At 40.6% G+C, this 20,995-nt stretch overlaps 1 protein-coding gene across 1 annotated transcript; it reads left to right on the plus strand.

Moving 5' to 3' along the window:
- The first annotated feature begins 239 nt into the window (after window positions 1-239).
- spock3 (SPARC (osteonectin), cwcv and kazal like domains proteoglycan 3) lies at window positions 240-20,136 on the plus strand. The gene is made up of 11 exons (XM_074698771.1): window positions 240-396; window positions 563-685; window positions 9,933-9,972; window positions 13,248-13,356; window positions 14,178-14,286; window positions 14,441-14,549; window positions 14,802-14,915; window positions 15,019-15,240; window positions 16,477-16,539; window positions 16,635-16,772; window positions 17,982-20,136. The coding sequence occupies exons 2-11, from the start codon at window positions 563-565 to the stop codon at window positions 18,137-18,139; spliced, it is 1,185 nt and encodes a 394-aa protein (XP_074554872.1). The 5' UTR covers window positions 240-396; the 3' UTR covers window positions 18,140-20,136.
- Window positions 20,137-20,995: the final 859 nt, after the last annotated feature.

The following is a 20,995-nucleotide window of genomic DNA, read 5'->3' on the forward strand; positions in this document are numbered from 1 at the left end:
TTAAGATTCAATAATGTCAGCTTCCACTGTTTTTGTTTGCTTTTTGCGCCATAAAACTTGACACATTTCACATCCTTCTATCATCTTCCAAACTTTAATGCGCAATACCTTTGTCATAAAATGTAATCAGCGTGGGACACTTTTGCGGTGGCCTGATAACAGCCCAGTGAGCCATCATGACTCTTCTGTCCTCAGCACTGAGGAGGCAGAGAGAGGAAGAGAGAGGAAAAAGGAGAAGAGGGAGAAAGAGCTGGGCACGCTCACGGTGTCAGGCGCGCTCCCGCGTTCTGCTGCGCACAGACAGCCGGTGCAGAGAGAGAGAGAGAGAGTTGCTATTACTAGTGACAGGAAACGGCAGCGAGCACATACAGTCTGGAGAGCGGTTGATGCGACAAGGTAGGAGAGGAAAAAAACACCTCCGCGTGATTTCGCACAGCGCTGTTGATTAGCATTATTAGCTCGCCTGAATCAGTTCAAACTGCCTGTTTTCTAAGCGATTGCAGTGTCCTCCAGCCTGCTCTGATGTCCTCCTCTCTCCGCACTGTTGTTGTTGTGTCCGCAGATGCTGAGCGTCGCCTTGCTGTGTGTGTGCGCCGTCGCCTTTGGACACGTCTCCGCTCGCTCAGACAGCGGTAATTTCTTGGATGATAAGTGGCTCGCCGGAAGATGGGATAAATTCAGAGATGTAAGTCACAGAATTAGCTTCCTATCCCCCGCTCATTATTTCATTTACACCCCCCATCCACCCCCTCTTTTTTCTCCCCTATAGCCACCCCTCATTGGCTTGTGATCATGCGCTCCTCGTTTTCTTGTTGTGTCCATGCGACGCGTCACGGGGCCCGTTGTGGTATGGTGCTTGTCACACGTTCGTCTCGAGATCATCCGAGACAGTAGATACACTAACGACCCTGAGTGTGTTTTAGCGATAGCATGGAGAGAGATACAAGGCCCATGCGAAACTCACGCACACTGCACACCGAGAAAGCAGCACCGAGTCCCGAAAGTGGGCCCTAATTATCGTGGCAGGTGTGATGAAGGGAGTCCGCAGCAGGGGAACCAGGAGGGTGTACAGCTTGTTCAGAGACCTTACACTGGGTACTGGCTGGAAATCAGAGCAGTTTCGTGTTGTAGCTCCTTTTCACGTGTCTCTGATATTGTGAAAATCGAAACAGGCCTCATGATAAAACGAAAGCATGATGCAGCTGGGTAATAGCACATGAATAAACTCTACCAATGGGAATTTAAAAGGGTTTTCCCCTGATTGTGTTGGTACTGGCTTGCTTCATTAGGCTGCTGATTGTCATGGTGTTGTCAGCCACCATTACCTTGAGTGGCAGGTTGATGAGAGGTGAGTAAGGCTCCTGGCTCCTGGTGATCATGGCTCATAGGCTACCTTACCATGCAGCTTCCGACTGGGCTGCCCAGCAGGCTCACGAGGCTCAATCCTTGAATGTCTGCAGCAAAGCCTTGAATCTTGACTGTTAATCACGCATGGCAGTTTACTGGAGTCTAAATCCTGATCAAAGCTGAATGAAGGGGGACTAGTGTGTTAAACTGAATGACCGGAGCCAAAGACTGATGGTCAGTGTAGTTCCTCTTCAGCCCATGAAGTGTTTTAGTTCTGAGGCGCTGGTCTTTGTCGGAGAAAAGTAAAAACAACAGGATAGATGAGACTGAGTCTGTAAAGCATCAGTTTTCAAACCGGTACTTCCTTATGGTTGACTAATCAAGTAGGAAATTAAGGCCAGAAGTTTTGATGACCCATTAACTGTTAGTTCAAGCATCAGATTTGCAATTATTGACTCTTTTAGTTTTGGTCTATTGCTTTGGACAGAAAATTAGATTTGACGCCTGGATTTTAACTCCTGTATATTGTGCATTTTTGATCTGTTGCATCTTGAATGACACAGTAATCTTTGTTCAAAATAACCACAAGATTAAGCTCAGGAATTAAAGTCTTTTTTGTAATTGGCAGACCAGCTTTAATGCACAGACATGATTAAATACTACAGGAAGTTAGTTAAGGACATGCTGAAGCTGATTTCAACCTACAGATCACCTGACTCATTGCCCTTTATCTGTGCCTTAAACTTGCCAGAGATGACACAGCCCAGCGGGTGTGCCTGGATGTGTTGTATAACTTTAATAACAGCTTTTTAACAAGCTCTGATTCTAAGCACAGAGGCTTGTTGGGCATGTTGATCAAAACAAGGGGAATCCTTTTCCTTAAGCCTTGTTTGTCACATGCTTATTTTACTTCTTCACATCATGTAGTTAGATTCTTTAAAATTCTGAAAAAATGACATCAAGTTACTAGTTTTATGTGCGGAAGAGTGCCCTGTAGTTGAATGAAGGCTTTCCCCACCTTATCTTTAGAGTAATTTTTATAAATAGTTCAGTCAGAGAGCGCAGATTTAAGCTATAAATATATCGGGGAAGTAGAGTTGTATCTGGCTCCACCCCAAATCTCCACCCATGGTAGAACAGCCCCTGGCAAAGTGAGTGTTTTTGTCCTTTTTACTGTCACTTCTGTGTAGTTTATTTATTACCAGCGCTCTTTCACAAAGTACAAAAGTAAGTCATTTTTCAATTAGAGTGCCCCCGTTAATGAAAGTATGCAGCACGCATGCATACATAACTTTATAAATCTGAGTTAAAGAAGAAGTGAGTGGAGGATGGATTTCAAGTACAATTTGCAGTAAATGAAGATCTTTACATACTCTCACACTTGCGCTCATTTGCTAACAGATATATAAACGTATATGCACAGGCATAAATTATGAGCAAAAGCTTTCTTGTTTAGGAACCTTTCTTTGACCAACAATGCTCCAGAGAAAACACATTTTGCTCTCAGACCAGCCTTAATGAGTCGTTTTACCACCATGCTGCACGCAGGCAATCGGATTTTTCCGGGAATTAGAGCCCTTGATGTATTTGATGTCAGTGAGAGCAAAAGTAGGAGCAACTTTCTCTTGAAGTTAATGGCAAAGCTAGACCCTTTAATACTTTATTTTTAAAGCAGAAGCCTTTCTATTGCGCTAACTTTCTTTGCCTTTCCCTGGCACACTTAAGCTGTGAAAACCTTCCTGCTCAGGTGGACACATGTGATACACCGCAGGTTCAACGAGCAGGATTTGGATTATGCAAATTGGGTGTCAGGACCAACTGCCAGAGAGGAGATGTGATTGGCCTTGTGCTGTACTATTTCTGACCAGCCTATGTGCGTAGGTGTCTGTGTGTAAGGCAGATAGGTAGATATAGATAGGTAGATGTAGATAAGAAGATAGATGTTAGAAGATGTTAGTGTGGAGTAGCAGGGAGTGAGCTGGGGGCTCTGTGTGCATTCATGTCTGAGTTTTAACCTTGAGGCTCAGGCAGTAGAGGTAGAGCATTGTGTGCTCTATAAGAGCGTGCATTTCATTTCCTGTTCAGTGCTGTGTCCCAGATTGTCTTTGTGTTCCTGAGTGTTCTTGCATTCTTTCCTGTATAGGAACCTATGGGTCTTACAATATAAAGATGTTCAGCTTAAGACTCAATGCAGTGACCTTACATAGTCATGTTTATGTACCTTGCAGTTTACATGTCTGTTGCCTACTAGACTTGTAAAAAAAATGTTTCCACTAGTAAAGCATGAATAATCTCTGCACAAACACCAATCAATAATTATAGTCATGTGGAAGTGATGTATAAATTTACTGTCTTAAGTTTTAAGCCGTAAATTTCATGCACAAGTACAACATTTAACCAAAAGTGTTTTCAAGTAAGGATGAATGCAAGCCAGTGACTCTGCACTCTTATTAAAAAAATCTGTTTTTCTATCTTAATAGACTCAATATGTTGATGTTCTGTGGTTGGGATTGATTTTAGCCTGATTAATAAAGTCACGCCTAACAGCACACATGCATCCCAATACAGTTACAGAGTCACGCACTGCACACAGAGGTTACAGCTAGAGGCACCAGTTTGCATTAAAGGGTGACAACAGTTTGTCATGAGACATACTGCATTTCCTGTGAAAATGTAGGACAAGTAGAAAACATATCTGAGGTACATGACCAGTTTATTTACAGAGAAAGAAAACTGGGAAAAAAAAGGAGAAAGGGGCATATGAGAGGGAGACATCAGTATACTTGGTTACACCCTGGAACATGTACCCTAAGTGTGATCATGAGTTTCGCTGGTTTCTATTTAGACATCAAGACATCACGAGACAGACAGCCTTGTTCTTCAGTGGTATTTCTAACCTATGTCAAGTGCCACTTGCTTCGTAGCCGACCAAAGGACAAAGCTCATACCAGCTGTCTGGAAAAAGTTTGGTTGCACTTTTTGAAATTAACTGAGGGCAGTATGAAGAACCAAACTTCTGCTCTTTCTCCGATGAACCCTTTTTTTAAATCTGATTTTTTGCGCCAAGTTTTGCTTCCCTGTGATTTAAGTGGTAAATTTTTTTGCACGTCCTGTCGCTTTCATCTTTCAGCAGGACCCATAAGTGGGTCTCCTGTTAAGTGCACTCGATAGGATCCTGTCCTCTGATTTACTGTACGTCCCGCCTGGTGGGGCCTGGGGCGTCTCTGTGCTGCACTGGTGCCATCTCAAGTCGTTCCACACTTTCTGCTCAGTTTGCACAGCCTTAGCTTGCTTTCATCAGTGCCACATAGAAAAGATGAAGAGGAAGAGAAACATAGGCAAACACAATGAATGTTTGGAAGAAGAGTGAGTCTTGTTTAGAGCAGCCTCATTAGAGCAGATTACACCTTTCATCCTGTTCTCACCGCGACTCTTTGTGCAGTTTTTACCGTGCTTGTTCATCCTGTGTTGCTCGGGCTGTGGAGGGTGAATGATGTAGGGGAGGTACAGAGCTGGAGGCCTTTTCCACTTCAAAGCACCTTGGTGTGTATTTGTGTGCGTGCATGCAGGCGACAAGCTTGAGCAAGACAAGCAGAGCCAGTACAATGAAAACATGCACATATTTCTGCTGTTGGAAGTTAGAGGGGAAGGCAGCAAGGAGACAGGAAAGGGAAGAAAAGGTGATAAAAGTGCTTTTCTGAAGGGAACACTGACGTGCAGGTAAAATAAATCTGATCCATTATGTAGACTAACATATTAGGATTTGAACAATAGCTGAGACGTGCCCTGTTGTTTTGTGTGCTCTTGCACATGTGGTGAAAACATCCTAGAGGTTGAAGGAGATGGGGGGATATTGAAAAGTAGCTATTTTTAGCCGTCACTCGGGAGACCATTAGAAGTATCGTCTTTTTTTTGTTTTCTGTGTGTTTTGGAAAGTGGGAGGCTGGTTGCATGCATGTGCAGTGGAGTGCATTCACCCTGTTATTTGATGTTGTGTAGTGCTGACAGATTCTGGCACTCCAGTCAGAGTTGTGGTGATAAGTTTGTTTGTTTACAGAGCAGTGTGTACGTATTAGGAAGCACATATGTGTGTGTTTCAGTGGTCTTTTGTGTGTGTGCATTTGCGTGCATCCGTTGATTCCATTATGAAATCACACCGCGAGCACTTTTGTTGTCTTGACTGGTCTGGAGGGCCTGGCCCCATAATGCAATGTTCTCATTATTCAGACTACACGGGCTGCAGTGCTGGAGGGGGACTATCCTGAACAGAAACAAAAGCACCTCTCTCTGTTTGGCTTTATCTCTGCAAAGATTTCAGCATGTGGGCTTCCTTCATGTTAAGAAGTTAAAGCACTGGGCGAAAAGAAAGGAGCATGGGCCTCTATAGTGGGAGGTAGAGAGGATATAATGAGTTACAGAGAGTCTGTCATGAAGATGCAGGGGGCCAGAAAGAGCAGGCAGTAACAAAAATTAATTAGAGCCGAGAAAAGGCAGGAGTTGACCCTTATCACCTTAAAGAGTGCAGGAAGTGAGATAGAGGGAGACTCCTTGTCAATTCAAGAAAGAATAATTTGGATGATGTTGAATAAAGTGTTCAGTTGTTTGGCTCCCACATGAGCATGTGCCAAAAATGTACGCACCATTGACTGTACATAAAGCTGGACAATGCATCTTCACCTTCTCCCTGTGTACAAAGGGGTAGTGATAATACCCCCCATGTGAGAGAAGCTGACATATTGTGTTGATGATGAGATTTGAGGCCAGACTCAGCACAGCAGGGATTGGCTGATGGGGCTGGCAACCTGCCACTTCTGCTTACCAAAACACATATTTAACTTAGCGATAAAGCAGCAAAGATCCCTCAGGTTTTAAACCAAACAGCAATCTCTGATGTTAAAAAAAGGAAGTCAAGGCAGAAGCACTAAAAACTGCAGTTCTCCAAGTCGCTTGAGGCTGGCTCCAAAAGCCCAGGAGACCCCATTAACACTCATGTGAGAATGCCCATTTTTACCGCCGAAGTAAACATGTTTACAGCCTGGTGCAAAAAAAATAACATTTTGGTTTGTACTGTCAGTTTTTTATTTTTAAACACTGTGTGAAAATGAATTTTTGTATTTTTTGAGGATATCAAGGTTGTGAGTTTTGTGTATGCAGGCATTGGTGGTGGGTTGACTGACAGACTTTTGCATTGTTGTTAGCTACAATGTGCTAGGTCCTAGGTGGAGTCAACATTGTCAATATGGCAGCTTCTCTCTAAAATTCCACGTATGTGATATTGCTAAAATTATGAAGCAGTTTTCATAGACTGTATAAAACATGGGCGTAGTCTCCCTGATGTCACCAGTCTGTTTCTGAAACAGAAAATGAAGCACATCGGCTATCGTGGCCATATTGGCTTTGCGTACAGCTATAGAGTACCTGTCAGTCACATGACTAAAGCTGTGTCTCTGATTGGGCAAGCCGATCTTCATATCCTCTGAACTCCTGAGTTAAAAATAATCACCCTTGTACAGTGTGCGTTGATAGTAAACTTAGCAATTCAGACAGGAGACGTTTTTTGAACCAAGCTGGAAGTGGGTTAATTTTTGCTTTGAAAACAGCTTTTTTTTTTAGCTTGGTGTGTATGTGACTTCCAGTACTTCCAGAGCGAGCCTCAAGTGGACACTCAAGAAACAGAAAATTTTAGCACTTCCGCATTGTCTTATTTTCTTAGACTGGAGGTTGCCGCTTGGTTGTTTTCTATAATCTATGGTAAGAAATGCTAATCTGTTGCACACTTCAGCCCAGGGCTGCATCTGTCAACAGAGCAGTCAGTGGTCATTCTTCTTTTTTAAAGGAATTGTGAATTTCTTGAATTAAAAAAAAAAGATCAGCTTTCTGGAAGAAAAAAACTCTGCATGATAAAGTCTAATTTTGATGACAGATACCATGTTTATGAATAATTTATAAGTCTGACCCATGTCCCATTTGTTTACGTAGAAGAAGCTGGCTGTATGACCTATTCCAATGTCAGTGAGAGGGGGCTAGAATTGTTTAGGCATCACCTTTAGGGAGCTGTTTTGCCATCCATCTTTTTTTAAACAGTTTGAGGTGTGTATAAACTGTAAAGCAATAACTTCACGTCACACTGAGCGTTAGTGGGACAAAACTTTCACAGGCTGGTTAAGAGAAGGGTCATATGCATCCTCTGCTGTGAAGCAGCATGAGAATCAATAGAGGTGTAACACTTCATTACTTGCTTTGATGCGTTGAGTAAAAAAACATTCAGGGTGACTAATAGCCAAGAGTGAACCATCATCATTAAATACAGGTCGTCCTGTAAATAAAAGGTAACCCTGTTTTTGTTCTGTTTTCTTTCCTCTGTGGTCGACCATACAGGAAACGTTGCTGAAACTGCAACTTTAAAAGAACAAAGCAGTCAGCTGTCAGCTGCCAGCTGTCAGAAAAAAATGAAAATATAAAAAAACTGACACCTTAATGGTCATAAAACAAAACAAAACAGACAACCAGGGGAACATTTAACAGTGCTATATAACTATATGCCAAATCAGGTGTGCATGAGGTCGTGTCGGATCTCAGAAATTAGTTAAAATAAGTCAAAAAATCTAACTTTTATCAAATACAATATTCGTAAAGCATTATAACACGGGGAACTTACTGGGTGGGGAGGGGTGGTCTTTTTAAAGTCACACCGTGGGATCTATACTGATAAGAAGTTACTTCTCCCTCCGTCACCCACCCTTTCCTATTTGTTTTGGCTTCTAACACTAAAAGTCAGACAATGAGAACCAGAGGGGAAAAATTATGAGCTAAGTTACAAACCTTTGCATCAAGCTGCGTATCTGCATTCAGTTTGTAGTTTCCTGATAATAAAGTCTTGTAAAGTGTTATCGCTTAGAAAGTAGCTTCAGTTTTTGAGATGTGTCAGTGTATGTGTGGGCGTGTGTCTGAAAAAGAGTTAAGAGTGGTTTGTGATGAAACACAATGAAAGAGTACAGATGTGACAAAGAGTAGGTTATCTCTGAGACAGAAGAAAGAGGGCACACGGTGTAGTGTTGAGAAAAGAGACAGAAAAATGAAAAATGAAAAATCCTGTGAATAAAATCCCTGAGCGGACATAGCTCTCTGTTTCTGCAGCTCCTGTTACGTTTGCATCACAGGCCAGCACTCTTGGGTGTGTCTCCTGCTTGGCCTTCTATTAAAAGCTGGCAAATCACTTTCACCTCTGTGCGTTCCTTATTAGGACTGTTGAAGCGGGTTGTTAAGCAACGGATTGATCCATTTGACCATCTTTGAAGGTCTAAAACTTTTCTGTTTTATGATTGGTTTGACACAATTAGAGCCCTCAAATACTTGGATGCTTCATTTTTCTGAAAGTCTCGATTTAACGGGCGATGACTCAGCTTTTGCTGTAGTTGGTTTCTTAATCTATATCTATCTATAATGAATGTTCAAGCATGTAGTAATGCTTCATGATGTATTTATTGAGCTAATTCAGGACAATGTCAATTCTTTGGAGTAGTTTATCATACAAAATCAATGTAAATGAGGCATTTCAGTCAGTTAGATGCATATTACGTATGAATCGTTCACCTTATTTCTCAATTTGTAAATATTGTCAATATTTTTTTCTTTCAGACCATACACTGTATAATATTTTTGGAAGCTTATCGTTGTTTGGTGACATCTTCAAAATGCTTAACTGAACATAACTTTGGTTGATGTGAGGAATAGAGGCGGGTCTCAGGCCTCCCCAATAGCTACTGTGTGCCTGTGCCTCAGGTGAGCTGTGCCTCTGATTTGTCAAGGATCCAATGGTTTTATTGTCAGTTTTCTATATATACAAGGACATACAAAAAAATTTTAAATAGTGTTTCTGTCTTCCAACAGTAAAGATAAAAAATTTGAGTTTAGAAAAACTGAAATTTAAGAACGAAAATACGAGGAAATACAATGAACAAGAAGACAAGGAAACAACCTATATTCACAGTTTTTAAAGTGCAGTGCTGTGAGCCTATGATGTAAATACTGCTAATGATTTATTCAAACTCATAGTTTTAGTATCTTTTAAATTACTGGCTTATGAAACAAATCACACACCCCCACACGCAATGTGAGCTGTTAGCGATTCTGATGTCATTTGATAGCCGTGGTATCATTTTTTTTCGTGAGCCAGCTTCAAGTGGACACTCGATGAACTGCAGTTAATAATAGCCTCATTTCATAGCCCAAAGATGCGACTTGATGTGGACACAAAGAGACACAGTGGGCCCCTTCTCATTAACATAAAGGCAGAAATGTGCTGTCATGACATTGTGTTACCATCACTAAATAACTGCATGCTTGATCTGCTATTTGTGTGTTGATGCATGTTCCTTAAATCTCCATCAGTGTATCTTTTATTTAAAATCTGAGGTCAGAAAGATCATAACCAAACTGAATTCCTCATTTTCTTTCTCTAAAATGCTTTCTTCTAAAGGAAGTAGAGGTTTGTATGACTGCTTGATCTAAAATGCACTATCAACTCTAGATGTCATTTGAGTGCCATATTCATGTTTTTGTGTGTTGGTTTATTTTGTTTTCAGGAGCCTGGAACATGGACTCCATCCAAGCCCTTCGATCAAGGTGGGTGTGAGTAAGAGAGCCTCCGGTGTTTGTGCTGTTGGCTTTGTGATAAAACACCAAAACACATAAAAGGACAAGGAAAGATTGCACTGCTTCCAAAACTGAACATTTCTAGGTCTGAAATTTGATATTTTATCCATAGACCATGTTTTTAGAAAAAAATAAATTAACACAATACGGTCATGGAGTGATGTATGCTGATAAACTAAGGATGGTCACAATGTCCTGGGGAACGCTAACTTAAAGGGGCTGTGAGGAGTTTGAAGTGATCCTGATAAAGTCTCCCTTCTAGATATATGCATGACCATAATCCACACTTTAGAATGAGCTTATCAGCACCAATATTGCTGGTTACAGGTTATTTTAAATTGCTACTTCTTAGCTTCCAGGTCAGGTCAACCAGGACCGGATTGATTTGCGGCACATCAAGGTTTCTATGACGTGTTATTATGGAACCCACATCAGTTCTAGGTAAACCCCACCTCACTGCTCTGAAAGGCCTAGTGATGCAGCCAAACCACACCCACGCTGTGAGTGACGCAGCCAAACCCCGCCCATATATATATATATATATATATATATATATATATATATATATATATATATATATATATATATATATATATATATATATATATATATATATATATATATATACTACTACTGTACATATGTTAAAAAAATAATACAATAAAAAAAAAATTAGTCATTTTTCCTCCTTTTTTTTAGTATTATTGGTTTTGTGTTTTAAATTGACCCTTAAAAGGTTAAAATTTTTATTCCTAAGGAAACATTTAGGAGTTTTGATTACAGCAGAAATTAATACAATATTTATTAAAAAAAAAAAAAAATCAGAAAAAAATATTAATCTAAAATGTTTTTACAGCTGCCAAATTTAGTAGCTGTTTTCAGCCACTGAGGGACAATGGAGGGAGGATTTTAAATCTGATGCTACATGAAAACTTCAAACGCATCAAAGTCAATGATATTACTGATAATTGATACATTCAAGACTTGAATTCCCTGCAAGACTTTTATTCCCTCCAGTTCCTGATTTACCGTCCTTCAGTCAGGCAAGTGCTGAAAGCGAGGGCATCGCTGATGACGTGCGTTGCATCTTGCATGACAAATTTAGCATTTGACATCTCAGTTTGTTTTGTTGTGCATGAGTGTGTTGCAGGCGTGGTTTGACTGCGTCACCAGGGCTGGAGAGCAGCGGGGCGGGGTTTTCCTAGAACTGATGTGGGCTCCATAATAACACCTCTATGACAATACCACGCCAGCTGACAAAGTTTAGTAGTGAGAAGAGATAAAACACTAAGACCTGTGTTTCTCTCTACTTAAAAACAATTTCTATGACCAACTCTGTAGTGATGGTGGACACAGGAGCCACTATTAGACAGAAAAAAGACAGAAGAGCAGAAGAAGGCTAAACTGGAGAGTGATTAGCCTTTAGCTCAGGCTGTATCACTCTATAACACTGGGCCTAAACTGTTTGTGATGATGTTCATTCCAACCCACATGCAGCAGTTATTCAGCAGTGGCCCGTACAAACTTGAGAGTCTATCAATAAAATGAAGAGTGAGTTTTTTTTCGATCAGATCTCCATTTAATTGCAAAAGAAGCACACGCCTCGCTAAAAGTAATTTATGACAGTGTGCAGACACTCCGGGCCAAAAGGTGGTAAGGGAGTGCAATTAAAACAGATCCTCCTCACAGCATCTTTAATACAAAATATAGATGTATATCAGTGGTAAAAAATTGACTTTTACACACTTCTCTACAAAGTCTTTAAGTGGAATTGGTGGTGTTGTGGCCTTTATTAGGAGAACACTTCAAAGAAATCAAACCCCGAAGAAAACTTATTAACACAGGGTCACTTACTGTGTCACAAACACACATGAAAATGAGCAAGTGTATAGAACGATTCTTATAAAAATAAAGGTTAAATAATTACTGAAGTGTCCTCTGAAATGATCAATGCACCATTAGCTTTTCTTGTGACTATTTACATCTGTATTCAAAGCTATCTGCTTGTAATCAGATCACCACATGCTAATGTAAACAGAGGCTAACAGACAGGCTGACAATCAGGAGGGACCTCATGACCCTGCTAGGGTACCTTAGCAACACATCTCAAGGCATCATTGAAGGTCATTTCTTTGAAATAACCTTTCTTAAAAGGCCGTATTGCTTTGCTGAATTGTCTGTATCCTGATCATACACCGTTGAAACATTTTGTTAATGGGACATTTTGCAACAAACTGGTTTAAGCTTTGTGAGTCATTGCTGCTCATTAGATAATAAGATTAGCTGCAATAAGGAAAGGGTGCTGAACATGGGAGCTTTTGTAAATAAGAGTGTGTTAGACGTGTATTACCTATGAAACTACCAAAATCATTCAACTTTACAAACTATCTGATTTATGTAGCCTTCATCTACTTTAGAGAGGGATTTCCTCATTTTCCACCGTGACAACAGCAATAAGCCCACACACACATCCAGGCACATCATGACACAAACACATTCACTCTCACTGTATCCTCCAACTCACACACACACGCACGCACACACATATACACCCAAACACACAGACATGTCAATGAAACAATAGCATTAGACAGCGTGTTGGAGGATGGAGGCAGTATAATCTGCCAAAGCTGCTCACGGATTACAGTAAGGTTCTTTAGAGCAGAGGTCATTCACTAACTGTTCTCAGATCAGCTGATGGCTTCAGACCCTGAGTGCAGGTCTCTCACTAATAGCTGATAAACGGTCAGATGGAGTCAGAATCCCGCAACCAACAAAGATCAGAATCCTCTGATCCAAAATCAGCTCTTGCCTCGAAAGCCCTCAGCTATGGGATCTGATACCAGATCAGTTTTAGACTCTGGGTGAGAGAATGGGGAAAGACTGACACACCGTGCAGGATGATGTAAGGCCACAAGTAGCCTTTAAAACCTGTCCCATCTGTTTTTAGCTGTAAGTGTACTTAGAGGTATTATGGCTTTGGGTTCAGTTGAGAGAGTCAGTGCCAGAAACTGAAGAGGCTGTGGCAGGATTTTACACAAACACAAACAGATCTCGAACAAGTCGGATCAAAGATTTTAAAAGAACAAAAGTAAAATGTAACTGTAGTAAATTATCTCTGCTAATACTTTTAGACTCTCTTGGCAGAGTGATACAAAAGATGCTCTGTTTTTGGTACGCAAATATTATCAGTTTGACATGGAGTTAAAGAAGTTCTTATTTTGTGTCTCTTTTTTGGTATTCAGCCCTCGATCCAGCCAAAGACCCCTGTCTCAAGATCAAATGCAGCCGCCACAAGGTGTGTGTGGCTGAGGACTTCAAGACAGCCACCTGTGTCAGCCAGAGGAGAGTTAGGTAACCACACTCCTCCTCCCTTTAAGCAAGTATTAGTTAAATCGAAGCTGTCCTTCAAACTTGCTTTCAGTCTGATATATTGTGAATTTACAAAAACACACAAAACAGTAAATTCAAGGGAGATTCAATCTGTTTTGCACTCTCCATCTTTTGTTTTCCTGCTCACTCACTCACCTAGTTACCGGAAAAGAAGGGGGCTTTTTCTGTTTTGTTCCAGCTGGTCTACTTACTGGTTTCCCGGCTCTCTTGTGACTGTTGTGTGACATTACTTTTTAGTCCAATTACCCCAGCACTGGCAGCGCCTTACAACCAACACGAAAGTCCTGCCAAATGATATGAATGGGCTTTGTGTGTGCGTGCGTGTGTGTATGTGTGTGTCTGGGAGAGGGCAGACTGGACAGAGGACCGCCATACTGACCTCAATTCCCATTCTGACAGTAGCAACAACAGAATTTCCACAACAGAGGAAGAAATCAGTAAATAATCACACATAAATCCTAATCCCCGCCATGTCTTATGAAACTGATGGAAGAAAAAAAATACTGTGTGGATAGAAATGCTTTGAATGTACTGCTTTGCACAGTTCAGCATGCAAATCCCAATTTCAGCTTTCATATCACTGAAAAAGTCTTCCTTTTTGTATTGTTATTTTTTCTAAGTTTGCTTTATGTTTTCCTTTCTTATCTGTCGTGCCCACTTTTTTTTTAAATGTCTCTTGTCCAGCATTGTATTTCACCTACTCCTTTGTACAGTAAGAAACAATTTCATCTGATTTTCTGTGAGATAGTTTATAAGATAAGTCTTTTTGATCTTGTTTGTAGTTTCAAAGATGCCAGTTTGTACCAGAGTCCAGGATCAAAGTGCAAACCCTGCCCTGTCGTTCACCCCTCTCCTGTCTGTGGCACAGATGGCCACAGCTACTCCACCAAGGTACCAGCACACACACACACACAAAAGCGTGACTCTGACCCAGAATAATAGATACACCCCAGCACCTAACAGTCACATTTCCTCCTCATCAGACTCACATCCTGATTTCACTTCCTCTCCTGTCTCTGTCGCTGTCTCTATCTCTGCCGCTCAGTGCAAGCTGGACTACCAGGCCTGCATCACAGGAAAGAAGATTGCTGTGAAGTGTCCTGGCATGTGTCCTTGCCCCTCCCAGTCTGAACCAAGCTCTGATGAGAAGAAAGGTACACGGGTCTGCACACATGACTGCACACACTCCAAGGTGCAGAGAAAACAGTAAATTCTGCTTAATTAAAAGGTCTTTCAGGGTGTCAAAGCCCTTGTTAAAGCCCCCTCCTGACAAACTAAAGCCCCTCTGATACTGGATTCCAGCAACTTTCAGGGCTGCTGACTCTGACTTTTCATTTCCACCAGGGATTAGGGAGCAATAAAGCATCCTTTCATCATCATTAAGTGTTAATGTTATTGTTCCTCAGTGTGCAGTGAGTCTGACCTGAAGGAGGTGGTGAGTCGTCTGAGAGACTGGTTCAGAGTGCTGCATGAGAATGGCAACCACAAGAGAGTCAAGATCCAGAAGCCAGAGAAGAACAGTGAGTCACAGGGCATTAATAAATCATAAACACATTTCCTCACGCATTATTCAGCTCATACCTGGCCGCATCTAACTTGTCAAATTTATAAACTTTCTCTCAGAGTTTGAAGTCGGGGCATCACCTATCTGCAAGGACCCTCTGGGCTGGATGTTCTCTCGGCTGGACACAAACTTCGACCTTCAGCTGGACCAATCAGAAATCAGGAGCCTCTACCTGGACAGGAATGAGCCGTGCTCTGACGCATTTTTCAAATCCTGTAACACACATGATGACAAAGTCATAACCAGCTCTGAGTGGTGCACGTGCTTCCAGAGATACACAGGTATAGTCTCCATAGAGTCATATGCACTAAATATGTTAACACTATTGATTGTGTATCAAGACGGATGACTACTTCACAAAACAAAGTGACACTAGGATACCTCCTGTGCATTTAGTGCCAGAGTCAGGCTGTGTACCAAAACAGATTCTTGTGTCACCTTGAAACAGACACACACACTTACAGTTATGGATGTTGGTTTGTTAACAGAGCTGCTTTTTTACCTCTTCATGCTTTTGAATAAGTGGGTATAACAAAGTCTTACTCACTTTTGAGGAGACATGTTGTCCATCTTTGTACACAGCTTGTGACACACATCAAAGTATAGATGTTTCATAGTTGTCTAATGTAGTGAGAAAAAGAGGCATGAAACAGGTTTTTAAAAAGTTAAACCTTGTTTGCAAAAAAAAAAAGTCACTGGATGCTTACCAACAAAAATCCTCACTATCTTTTTATAAATATCAAGAATTTTAACAACAAAGGACCAGCTCTGTGGGGTACTTTCTGTCTGTGTTGGTTTTTGCTCCTCCTGGGGACAAAATATTACCTCTTTTGAGAAAAAAATCTCTTCCTATTTTCTCTTATTGTAAAATGCTTTGTCACACCTACCCCCTCACAGTGATTACAGATATTAAAAATTAAAGCATTTTTACATCTTTTGCTAACTATCTTGTTTTGTTGGTCATAAAGAGGCCTCATTGGTTCTTTCAGACCGTTTCATAAGTAGTTAAAAACTCCTCACAGGAGCCCTAAGCTTTACATTATCTTGACTTGTTAGCCATCTAGCAGTTTTGCCAAATCTCTTGAGGGCTTTGGTAAGCACAGTTTTATTGTTGGGGATAAAAAATGATGGCTAAAGTGTTTTCAGAACAAAAACTTTTCTCATATTTAAAAACTTTTACAAAAAGAGAAATAAGGTTGCTTTTTATTTGGTTGAAATGGTGAATTTTCACAACAGAATACATATGAGTATATCAGAAAACCAATATAGAACCCTGACAATAAAATGTAACATCACTGTAGGTTGCCATTGTGTAACACCAGGGGAGGATGAAGTTTTTGGTCATAAAGAAACAGCATTTTACGCATAAGAACTTTCTTTTGTTAAAGACAAATCAGGACAACAAACATCACAAAGAAAGAAGAGAGTACACAAAAGAATCAAATTTCACACAGATGCATTTCCAGAAAGCAGACTTGTGCATTTCCTTACTCCAGCCTCTCCATCTCCTTTTTCAGACTCCCCCTGTAAAGCAGAGCTGTCTGGTATCAACAGAAAGCAAGCAGGAAAGAAACTGCTTGGTGAGACTCAAATATAAAACATGCACACTTCCTTAAAAAGCGTGTTTCCTTCATTTATCAAGTGCTTTCATGTGTTTTCTGACTTGTTACTGTAGGTCAGTATCTGCCTTCCTGTGATGAGGAGGGTTACTACAGGTCCCACCAGTGTCACAGCAGCAGTGGCCAGTGCTGGTGTGTGGATCGCTATGGCAACGAGGTGGCTGGTTCACGCACACATGGCCCTGCAAACTGTGGTGAGCAAAGAATGTAGAATTTCGTTTGTAGAAAAGAGAAAATGTATTGATTTGCAGGAGAAGCACACAACACATAATGTGTTGGTTTCATAAGGTTGTTTAAAATAAAGTCCTGACAATAAGGAGAACTAGCTAATTGCTGACAAAGGACATATTGATGCCCCATCTTTTACCTTTATTTTGAAGCTGCTACAACAGAAACTAGTTAAAAAAACGTCAGAAATCGGATGTTTCAAGGTCCGACTCATAACCATATGTCCTCTGCTTTACTGTGAGAGTTCCCTAAGGTTCGGTCCTTGGACCTTTCTTGTTGTCCATTAACATGCTTCCTCCGGGTAATCTTTTCAGTCAGTTCCCGATGTCTTTGTCTAGGGATGGATGCCACTGAATTTTCTCTATTTAAACACTAACAAAACTGACACACTATTATCGGGACCAGATACCTTCACCACTGCAGTTCAGCAGTTTATTGGCTAGTTACGCCCAAACATCAAACCCACAGCTAAGAGTTTAGGTCTCATCTTTGACCAACATGTTGCCAAATGAGATAAATTCTCTCTTTCTCATACCTTGATAAATGAATACATCATTTTGCTTTATTTGTATTCACTTAGACTACTTTTAGTCCCGTTATATTTGCCAAAGTCACTCATCTTTTTACCACTTCAAGTTCATTCAAAACCAAGCCCTAGTTCATATTCTCCCTCTTCTTGTATAACTCCATTGGCCTCTTATCAGACAATCTATGGTCTCGATCCTGAGTTATATTTCAGAACTCCTCATTCCATATTCCTATCCCAGTGGTGAGTTAATTGACAGGTGACTTGTTGTAGCTGTTCACAAGTTGCTGTTGCCAAAGGCCTTTTTTAATAACACCTCTCTGTCTGTGATAAGATGTATTAAAAGCTGGGTTGATTTAATCTTTTACATAGCTGACTGTCACGGCTTCATAAACCAGTGGGTGATGTCACTGAGACTATAAACATGTGTAAAACAGTCACATATCACACAAAGCTGACCTGTTGTCATGTTTCACATTTTTTCTGTTACTGGTGGAAAACTTTAAAGTCTTATAGATGTCCTAAAGGATACGTTGTTTAAAACAAGTTAGGTTAACCTGCTTCCTGAAGAATAACTATATTAAGCAAACAGAGCCAAAAACAAAAAGGATGTTTAAGTTTATTTCAATTTGCTCCCTTTTTTTTCTAGGTGTCATTTTGGAGTCATCAGGAGACCTTGGCAGCGGGGATTCACTGTTCACAGATGATGATGAGGATTCATTTGTCCTCAACGACCAGGCTGGAATGGATGACGAGGATGATGAAGATGAGGACGATGATGATGATAATGACGAGTATCTGTCGTAATTTTGCAAAAGAAATCAAAAAAGTAAAAAAAAGAGAAAACTGTTTGTTTGGTCAAACTGCACGTTTCTAGGTGACTCCCCAGGCAGATACTTAATCGTACTAACAGCCTATGGACTACTCTCTGTGTATTGTTTGTTCATTAGTAAAAGAAAAATATTCCCGGCAAATGTTTATATTTGAATCGGCAGCCAATCCAGTGCTTTGGATTTGGTCATATGTGCAGAGATCACTCCCTTCATTGGACAGTCCATGTCTTTTAGTGTGTCCTGTCCTTGTGCAGCACTCTGATGCCTGAGGGTGTTGATGCCTGAGGCACAATGTTTAAAGAGATTTCCCTTTCATTCTTCCTCCACCCTCTTCCTCCCCTCTCCAACCATTTCTTTTGCTCCTTATCAAATGTTCCTGTGTATAGGTGGGATGTTGATGATGTAGATAAGAGAATATTGCACTCTTTAGGTTTCTTTTCATCAGGATTTTTAACTGTGACTGTAACTGTTTGGAAAATGAGAAAAGAGTTAGACATGCTTCAATGGGAGAATTAAGGAAGGAAGAAAAAAAACAGCATGGGTTGGATAACAATCAGAAGCGGCACACTCTGTTTTCACAGGGACTCAAATCAAGTTGGATTATTTCAAAAGATCGGCAACAAAGGAGAGACAAATTACCGCCAGGCTGGTAGTGTTAGAGGAAAAACATACTTTTTAATCCACTGTTTGTTGACTACGGAAGATGAAACAGATTTGTGATAGCATGTCAGATGCTGCGTGATGTTGTTTCAGCTTGGAGAACTAGAGGTTAAACCTTTTTGGAACTCAACATATAACACAAGCTGGAGGGTTGAAATTTAAATTCCCTTAAAGGTTTACAGATTAAACTTTCACATTGTTTTAATCTGCTTGAGCTACAAATCTGGGTAGGGGACATTTTTTCCTGGGCTTCAATGCGCCACATCACCACACCCGCTCCTGAGAAAACATGGAGTAGATGCTGTAAAAAAAAAAGAAAAAAGAAAAAAGATATAAGTCTGGGGCTTAACACGGAATAAATCTCTTGCACAATGATAAAACCACAGAGCCATTCAGACCTGTTGGAAACGTCTTGCAGGGGGTGATGGGTTAGGTGTGCCTTGTACCGGATGAAGGATGGCAGTAATAGTTGGAGAAGCATGCTAACTAGACTGACTTAAGCTTGTCTTTACACAGTGTAAACGCGGCTATATTCTAAAGCTGACATACCACATGGGTTTGCTATGACTCATGGGATTTTTGGGGTCTTTTGCGATAGGCCATATTTCAGATCTTTGATTTGTGACATAGGATAGCTAGAATGTAGAGAAGCACAGAAATACTAAACAGTTAAGGCATAAAAACACTTAGATTCTGCTGGATTGGAACGATGGTTTATATATTAGGACGCCGGCTAGAGGAAGCTTTGGTTTAGACAGCTTTATATATTAAAAATGATCATCTTGCGGTGTTCTGCTTTTACTTCATTTTTACTTGATCTGCTCTACCTACTTATAGTGTATGTATATCTGTTAGAGTTGAAAATGATCCCAGATTTGTGTATTCTTATTGAGTCCTGTGACTGTTTATGCAGACCTGGGATTTGCTGAGCACCTGTGTTTAATTTTTAATCATAAATCTGTCTTCAGGCTTCGCTGTTTCAATCAAATATCTGTTGAAATTCCATGTTAAGACTTGCAAAGTGCCATCTAAATGTCCTGTAGATTTTTGTTTGTTTGTTTGTTTGCTCCCATCATTCCTTATAACTTGGAGTTTCAATTCACTTTTATGACAAACTGGGAAACATTCAAGTCTTCAAGTGTGATGACATGCAAATCATTTCAATGACCTCAGACACTGTAGCCACTCCCAACCAATCACACACTGTCATCACAGCTCTGATAGTGTTTAAAGGTTATGATAAAGATGCATTTTTTACAGTGTATGTTTGATTTGCTGAAATAAAAGCTATATTGACCAAGGTTTACTCGACCATCGAGTCATGAGTGATCTAGAGACCGCAGACAGCACCGTGCAAACTTGTGTTTCAGTGTAATCAAGTTTCTGTTCCATGTTTGTTTTCGCTTCTCCATTTATGTCCTCAAACGTAGGACAAGAGTCACATTGTGGGTTTCTGTGTTATTGAGGTTACAGATGTTTCAAGGTACGTGTTTTCAGGAACTGAGAAAAGCACGTGTCACTGTGTGTGATCTTCAACCTATTTTAGAGGGACCACCTGGGGGTGTGGTGAGCTGAAGTGAAGTGAAACATCTGCCATGGGTGAAAGTTTTTATGCATGACTTAGAGCCAAATTAAAAGGAGAGAAAACTGACAGTGGTCTGGAGTGACGAGCTTTGCAATGGGTTCTGTGTGCAGGAAAATTACTGCATTATGGAGGAGAAGAACAGGTGAATATTTTATGAGCTGCTGTAACACATGGGCTATAGGTGAATGCATACACACAGCAAAGATGAGCACAATGTGATGTTTTAATTGTGACCTGCCTAGAGACTGCAGATGTAAACAAGCTTTAAGCAAACTGTGGTTTAACATTTAAGTTTAGAATTGTCATGGTCCTTTTATAAATAAATGAATAAACAAACATGTACAATCATGAGTGTATGTAGAGCGTAAACAAAACACATGTTATGAATTAGTAATGACAGAAAAGCACATTCATTAACCTGGAAAAGTTTTCCTTTTTTTTCGCAGAGAGCACACTTTTCCACACAGCCATGAGAGACTATTCTGCTGGGTTTCACACAATGTGTACAGTGTTTTGTGTGTGTGCGTGCGTGTGTGTGTGTGTGTGTTGGCAGCAGCTCCACACAGGGAAGTTGCTGGGTAAATA

This window comes from Halichoeres trimaculatus, unplaced genomic scaffold (assembly GCF_033239565.1).
Source record: "Halichoeres trimaculatus isolate MK-OKI-2021-1 unplaced genomic scaffold, fHalTri1.1 fHalTri1_scaffold_2, whole genome shotgun sequence".
In the NCBI taxonomy this organism is placed as follows: domain Eukaryota; kingdom Metazoa; phylum Chordata; class Actinopteri; order Labriformes; family Labridae; genus Halichoeres; species Halichoeres trimaculatus.

Excerpts from the sequence above, each read along its gene's own strand:
- spock3 (XM_074698771.1), top strand. The coding sequence starts at position 563 with ATGCTGAGCGTCGCCTTGCTGTGTGTGTGCGCCGTCGCCTTTGGACAC. Across the intron at positions 686-9,932 it reads GATGGGATAAATTCAGAGAT|GAGCCTGGAACATGGACTCC; the intron begins GTAAGTCACAGA and ends TTTTGTTTTCAG. Across the intron at positions 16,540-16,634 it reads AGCAGGAAAGAAACTGCTTG|GTCAGTATCTGCCTTCCTGT; the intron begins GTGAGACTCAAA and ends TTGTTACTGTAG.